Raw genomic sequence first — 8,138 nt, forward strand, 5'->3', positions numbered from 1 at the left:
AACACATTTTGCCCCCCTTTTTAACCCCCTTAGGGATTGTGTTTCTCAGATCTCTTTGTGGGGGGCTTGACATCATGGTAGGAATGCACTCCTTTTATTTTGGTTTTCTTTGTACAGGGGTTTGGCCTGGGCATTGAATTGGGGGGGAGGGCATACCCCCCTTTTTAAAAAAAAATGCCTCTCCTTTATGTTACATTTAAGAAGTGGGACATAACTACATATTCAAAACACCATCCGAGCAATCAGATGTTAAGCAAGTTCATATGAACCAATTTTCTAGAACCCACATTGTGAGAAGTTAAATAACCTAATAAAGGAAAACAGTTTTCTACAAATTTGGGGTATATTTCCATTGTGAGTGGGAGTATGGCTCAGCTGGGCCAGCAGCACTGCTAAGGTGATCCTGCTGGGACAGCATCCCTGATGGATTAAAGTACCCTGACCCTGCTCCCACACCTGACAGACAGCGTCCTGTATGATGTTGGGAGGATTGTATTTAAAGGCATCGGGGAGGCTGGGCCAGCAGCAGGGCTAAGGCAATCCTGCTGAGCAGACTTCCCTGGCAGCTGCAAACATCCCACCTCCTCTCCTATACTGCCTGTGCAGTGTAGGAGGGGGATGGGGGAGGAGTATTAGAAGCCACTGTGGAAGTGGAGCCGGCAGGATCACGAAGGCATTACTGCTGGGGCTGGCTCCCTCGTGGCTTTAAGCACCCTGCAACCACTGCTGCAACCAACAGACAACCGCCTGTTTAGGTGTAGGAGTTGGGGGGAGTGTGTTGGAAACCATCAGAGAGGCTGGGCCAGCAGTATTACTGCACCTCAAAGGTGGTTGTTGGCCATTCCTGATTTCCTCAACTGTCATGAGCTTTCTGCAGTCTCCTGTAACTGTTTTTTTTTAACCTCAGAACACTGAGTTCTGCAGCTGATCAATCAGAGTGTGGGGAGTGCAAGGAGGCAGCAGCCTGGCAGCCACATAGGAATCAATGTGGGGAGCACATTTTACCCCTTTTGACCCACTTAGGGATTGAATTTCTAAAAATCCTGTTTTAGTGAGCATCTACGCCATGGTAGAAGCACTCTCCCCGAATTTCGTGTTTCTAGGTCCAGCGGTTTGGCCTGGATATTGATTTTACGGTGAGGGGACTTTCTTTTATATATATATGTAGATGGAGGTAGGCAAAACTGACTAAGCTATGTGATATCAGTAAGCGGGCAATCATATTACCCAAACTAAAGCTGGAACAAGCCGCAGAATGTATTTTGCCTTGGTATCAGTGTCTGCAATTGCAGTATTTGTTCGGTATGTCTATTGTGAAGCAATCTCCCGTGAGACTTCTTACACCTTTTGAAGGCTTACTGAGAGAGGGCTGGTCTTCCTTTAAAGGACTGATAACACTACTATATGAGTTCTTGTTGCAGATGGAGAAACCTAAGACAATGGCAGATTAATTGTGGTTGCAATCTCACAGAACAGCAATAGCAAAAAGTATGGAATTCTTATGTTTACAAAAGTAAAGTGATTAATATACACATCCAATACACATCCAGTGATCCATGCAATGGTCACCTCAAGACTGGATTACTGTAATGCCCTCTACATGGGGCTGCCCTTGTCGCAAATCCGGAAGCTGCAGCTGGTTCAAAATGCCGCAGCCAGGCTGCTGATGGGAATCCCGATTCGGGAGCACATCCGACCTGTGCTAAAGACGTTGCACTGGCTGCCGATAGCATACTGGGTTTGCTTCAAGGTGCTGGTTCTTACCTTTAAAGCCCTTTATGGCCAGGGACCTGCATACCTGAGGGACCGCCTTTCCCCATATGTACCCCAGAGGACACTGCGATCTGGGACTCAGAATTGGCTGGCTCTCCTGAGCTGTAAGGAGGCCAGATTGGTGGTAACTAGGGCCAGGGCTTTTTCGGTGGCAGCTCCACTCTAGTTGAATGGCTCCCAGAAGAGACCAGGTCCCTGTGGGACCCCTCACAATTCCTCAGGGCCTGTAAAACAGAGCTCTTCCACCAATTCTTTTGGAGGTTGGCAGAACCCTGATCCACTGGTCCCTTAAATACTGCCCGAGCCAATCACCCGAGATAGCTGAAGAAGGCCAAAGAGCTGACCGTAAAATGAGGAATGTTGCTAGCACTTTATTATGTCTGAGTTTTAACATTGTATTTATATTAAATTATGTGATTTTATGTTATTGTATTGTTGGAATTTTACTCTGTTTGTAAGCCGCCCTGAGCCGGCCTAGGCTGGGAGGGTGGGATAAAAATCTGATAAATAAATAAATAACTTGTAACATGGTGGTATCTTACTTCAATGAAAGATAATACAATTCATTCAAATAGGATGCTGATCTCAATATGTTCAGGCTCAGATATGCTGCACCTGGGATCTATTAGAAGGGACATCCATGTTGATGATGTATCTTTGATTATGTACGTTTGTTCTAGGATTTTTTTATGATTTGTAGGAATTTAGACTGTAATACACAGGAAGCATATTTATTTATTTATTTATTTATTTATTTATTATATTTGTATCCCGCCCTTCCCAGATGGGCTCAGGGCGGCTTCCAACAGTGGCAAATGCCATAACAAACAGTTAAAACAGTATAAAACAATCCATAAATAAAGTGCGGTGCTCTAGGTATTAACTTATCTCTCCAAGATGGGATCCTTTTATCACCTAGCCTGGCAGCATAGGTTCTTGGTCACCTAGGCGTCTTCCCAGGGCCAGTTCACTTATCGATTTAATCCACCATCATAGATGGCAACTCGGTGGTGGCACAATGGCGGCAGTGGCTCCTATGCAAAGGCCTGGTGGAAGAGCTCCGTCTTACAGGCCCTGCGGAACTATGTCAAGTCCCGCAGGGCCTGGATCTCCTCTGGGAGCTCTTTCCACCAGGCAGGAGCCGCCGCCGAGAAAGCCCTGGCCCTGGTTGCGGCTAGCTTGATGTCCTTGGGGCCTGGAACCACCAGTAGGTGCTGCGCCCCAGACCGTAGTGCTCTTGGGGGAACATATGGGGAAAGGCGGTCCCTTAGGTATGCTGGACCCTGGCCATCAAGGGCTTTATAGGTAAGAACCAGCACTTTGAAGCGAATCCGGTATGCTATAGGCATGCTGGACCCTGGCCATCAAGGGCTTTATAGGTAAGAACCAGCACTTTGAAGCGAATCCGGTATGCTATAGGCATGCTGGACCCTGGCCATCAAGGGCTTTATAGGTAAGAACCAGCACTTTGAAGCGAATCCGGTATGCTATAGGCATGCTGGACCCTGGCCATCAAGGGCTTTATAGGTAAGAACCAGCACTTTGAAGCGAATCCGGTATGCTATAGGCATGCTGGACCCTGGCCATCAAGGGCTTTATAGGTAAGAACCAGCACTTTGAAGCGAATCCGGTATGCTATAGGCATGCTGGACCCTGGCCATCAAGGGCTTTATAGGTAAGAACCAGCACTTTGAAGCGAATCCGGTATGCTATAGGCATGCTGGACCCTGGCCATCAAGGGCTTTATAGGTAAGAACCAGCACTTTGAAGCGAATCCGGTATGCTATAGGCATGCTGGACCCTGGCCATCAAGGGCTTTATAGGTAAGAACCAGCACTTTGAAGCGAATCCGGTATGCTATAGGCAACTCCGGGACTGCTGTTCCCTTATCGCCCCCTTTGTCCTCGACCTTGTAGGAACGAGGCAAGCCATTGAAGGGCGAACCCCTGAATCCCCACGTTGGCGAGGCAGTGGGCCAGCAGCTGATGGTCGACTGTATCAAAAGCGGCCGACAGATCTAATAACAGCAATGCCGCCACACCACCTCGATCCAGATGCCTACGGAGGTCGTCAGTCAGGGCAACCAATGCCGTCTCCGTCCCATGACTCGGGCGAAAAGCGGACTGGAAGGGATCTAAGACTGAAGCATCCTCCAGAAAGCCCTGTAGCTGTGACGCCACTGCCCTCTCTATAAGTTTGCCCAAATAGGGCAAATTGGACACCGGCCGATAGTTGGCCAATTCAGTCGGGTCCAAGGATGGCTTTTTTAGGAGGGGGCGGACCATCGCCTCCTTGAGTGCTCTGGGGAACTGTCCCTCCAAGAGGGACTTGTTGATAATCTCCCACAGGTCTTGTTGACTGCTTGATTTGTGGGTCAGACTCTCATGACTGTTTTCTTTATAATTGGTATCTAAATCCAGCCAGGCTTGCACACATTCATAATTCAAACAAACCACATTGTTGGAAGTCGTGTGGCACTCACGATAACTACATTCATTGTTGGTGGTCATGTGATTACATTCAAGCCTTTTGGCATCAAGTTGGGGATCATATTTTTGTGATCACAGGGTACAGACTACAACATCATCTAGAAATGTTATTACTTAATATAGGGTTAGGGCTTGATATACCATGGTCTACATCGAGGCTTATGGAATTCTTGTTAGTTGCAGCTAGAATGGCTATAGCCTCTCAATGGAAGGCTAAGCATCTGCCCACAATTGAATTGTGGTTTGATAAACTATGGAATATTTAGATTATGGAGAAGATAGTGGTACCTAAACTATATGGTCTCTGAAGGGAAGCTGCTGGATACTTCCTTGCTGGTAAATGTATTTACTCTCTAATTTTGATAAGTTTTTGTATAACTTTAGTGGGATGTGGCCTTGTAGTTATTGTTGTTCCAGCTATATTTGTTTATTACTTTACTTGTTTGGTTTATAAAGCATAAAGGCTATATAATAAAAAAAGAAGATAGAGCAGATAAAATGTAGTTTGGTGGATTGGTGAGAAGAAAGCAGGGAAAGGTGAGGATATGGGGGTTTACCAGGAGGAGGGGACGACGCGGAGCACGCTGGGGGTGGGGCCACGACCATCTGAGGGAAAACCATAGAGTTTTCCCTAGGATGACCGTGGCTCCGCCCCCAGCGTGCCCGGCGTGGTCACGTCACTTCCGGGTGACGCGCACGTCGGGGTGGGGTTCCCCCGGGGCCTGATCCGCCGCCGGCGGGGAACGGGCCTCTGGGGCGGGAGTTTCCCCACCCCCCGGGGGGACTTGGCAAGCCTAGTTCACACCCAGACAGCCAGCAACTTTCAAGAGCTTTGGTGGGATCAAATCATAGGTCTGTAGCTCCTATTTCTGTGGGGACAAAATTAAAAATTTGTTCACACTAATTTAGGTTGCTGCTTTCCCCCTCTCCTCACCTGGGCTTATCTCTAATAGTGGCCTCTGTCAGTGATGAGTATGAGTGACAATGTAAGGATTATGTAGCTTAGTATCTCTTTTCTCTCCTGATTTATTTATTTTCTTCTTCCTCTCTCTTTCCCCCCCTTCCCCTCTATATTATCAAGTATACTTCTGCTCCACTGACAATAGCTATGACTCAATTTTGTAATTGTTATACCAGTTATCGTAACATTCTTAAGCCTCTGTATTTCATATTTATCTTTCAATAAAATGTTAATTAACAAGAGTATGAGTTAACTAAATAGCTTTTGCTGTTTTGCAGCTTATCTTGGCCGCCATGAATGGGTCTGTGAATGGTTCATTTTATATTGCTTAGTATTCAACAATTTGGCATTTCTACTTGGTCCACATACACGTATATGAAAGGAAGAAAAGCCTGAATGCAAACATACTTGCCACAAAAACACTGTCAGCAGCTCATTGAACTGTGTCTCAGGGTCAAACTAAACAAGACTTTTTAAAATGAATTTTAGTATTCCATGTACATGCAGCTTCAAAAAGGATAAAATAACTGCCTCCTCCAGGGCCACTTTGGCCTGGGAAAATGGCATGAGAGGGAGGCAGGAGCTCCTCCTTCCACCATGCCATGGTCCCTAGCTAAACTGAGATCCCAGAATTTTAAACACATGTTCCCCACAGCTTCTGTGTGGGTTTGGGAAAAGCCAGTCAGGTAGAGGGAACCTTGACCATACCTGTTAAAAATGTCTTGGCCCTCAAATATGCAATCTATCAGCAATAGATAAGAAATTTGAGAGGAAGATGGCAAAAACAAATCATGAATCCCCATGCCTTTGGGGTAAGGGCCATGATGTATCCAAGTGTCCAATATGTAACCAATTCATATTCATGATATGGCACCATTTTTGACAATTGCCCTCCAGGAAAAGTGCTAGCTGCCATTAATGTATCGAATTTGCCCAGGGATACACAAATATTTCAGATAGGAAGTGAAGTGCGATTTCAGTTCCATCAGTTTTGCAATCAGGTTCAAAGGACAGTGTGAAGGAAGGAAGAGTACCTGCTGTTCTGAGGGAAAAAAGGTTTTGATTTTTATTTGGTTAGGATTGAATAATGAGAAGAGAAATGCAGTATAATCTTGTATATTTTTATCTGGTGTATCATGACATTCTGGATTGTGCACTGGGAGCTAGGGAAAAAAACCTTGTAACTTTTTCAAAATATGTTAACATTTGTTTTTGTAATTAATTTAAAACATAAGACTGCTACACAATTGAATGTTGTAATATGCATAATTCTGTCTTGTTCTCATATATATAATTGTATCCGTTTACCGTCACAGTGCAGACAGTGTATGAGTGCACTGAGGTTCTTGCAATTTGAAAGGACAATAGGAGAAAAAGCCACAGCTGTTAGACTGCTATTAAGCCTGCTACCAGTGACTATGCTGTCACATCCTAGTTGCATAATGAGGCTAAAAGACAAAGGCTGAATCCTGCTTAATAGTCTCACTTATAAAAACTGCACCATGTGCTCTTCTACATTTATTGACCATATAATTGTTTCTTTTCTTTCTTCCTGATTTTGCATCTTCTACGTTTATTGACCATATAACTGTTTCTTTTCTTCCTTCCTCCTAGGCCTTACAGCTGCAGCATCTCTTGTGTCTTTGGCATGGGCTTTGGCTTCGTACCAAAAAGCTCTTCGTGATTCCCGTGATGACAAGAAACCTATCAGTTACATGGCTGTAATAATCCAGTTTTGCTGGCACTTCTTCACAATTGCAGCCAGAGTGATTACTTTTGCTCTCTTTGCTTCTGTTTTCCAACTGTATTTTGGGATCTTTATCGTCCTCCACTGGTGTATCATGACATTCTGGATTGTCCATTGTGAGACAGAATTCTGCATCACTAAATGGGAAGAGATTGTCTTTGATATGGTTGTTGGGATAATCTATATCTTTAGTTGGTTCAACGTCAAGGAGGGAAGGACACGCTGTAGGCTTTTCATTTACTATTTTGTGATCCTTTTGGAAAACACTGCCTTGAGTGCTCTTTGGTACCTCTACAAGGCTCCTCTGATTTCTGATGCATTTGCCATCCCAGCTCTATGTGTAGTATTCAGCAGCTTTTTAACAGGCATTGTTTTTATGCTGATGTACTATGCCTTCTTTCATCCAAATGGACCAAGGTTTGGGCAGTCACCAAGCTGTGCTTGTGAGGACTCTGTAGCTGCCTTTACACTTCCTCCAGAAGTAGCATCAAGTACATTAAGGTCTATTTCTAATAACAGAAGTGTCACAAGTGATCGGGATCAGAAATTTACAGACAGAGATGGGTGTGTGCCTGTGTTTCAGGTGAGACCTACTGCCCCTTCTACGCCTTCATCCAGACCACCAAGGATTGAAGAATCTGTCATTAAAATTGATCTGTTCAGGAACAGGTATCCAGCATGGGAGAGACATGTATTGGACAGGAGCCTAAGAAAGGCCATTTTAGCTTTTGAATGTTCTCCTACCCCTCCACGGCTACAATATAAAGATGATGCCCTTATACAGGAGCGCTTGGAATATGAAACAACACTATAAACGCAATTTTGGAAAAACAACAGCAGTGCTGTGATACAAATCCAAATAAAGTGGTAATAGTAAAGCCGTGGCAATAACTTGACTGCATTCAGCAACAGAACAGCAAGCTCTGCTACTGTCCTTAGGTTGGCTCCCATCATGATTATCATTTGATCCACTGTTTGCAGTCTGTTTGCAGTCTGTCTGCAATATACTTATAAAGCAGCAGTAGTCAATAGCCTCAAAGATTTAGTTATTTTGACTGATAATTCAATGACTTCTAATTGCTTTCAAAGTGCACTGCACAGTACTTAAAACAGGAAGGTTTGAATGAGTGACATCAACATACCAATTAGTGCAATTTTTTTAATTTTA

At 44.6% G+C, this 8,138-nt stretch overlaps 1 protein-coding gene across 1 annotated transcript in view; it reads left to right on the top strand.

Annotated features, from left to right (window-relative positions):
* Positions 1-7,798, top strand: part of XKR4 (X-linked Kx blood group related 4) — a 54,516-nt gene extending 46,718 nt beyond the window's left edge. Inside the window, exon 2 of the mRNA XM_015427023.1 lies at positions 6,838-7,798. Within this exon, the coding sequence (XP_015282509.1) occupies positions 6,838-7,784 (947 nt within the window). The 3' untranslated portion in view covers positions 7,785-7,798. The remainder of the gene's footprint in view (positions 1-6,837) is intronic.
* The last annotated feature ends 340 nt before the right edge of the window (positions 7,799-8,138 follow it).

The sequence above is a fragment of the Gekko japonicus genome, unplaced genomic scaffold (genome assembly GCF_001447785.1).
Source record: "Gekko japonicus isolate JY-2015 unplaced genomic scaffold, Gekko_japonicus_V1.1 scaffold349, whole genome shotgun sequence".
In the NCBI taxonomy this organism is placed as follows: Eukaryota; Metazoa; Chordata; class Lepidosauria; order Squamata; family Gekkonidae; genus Gekko; species Gekko japonicus.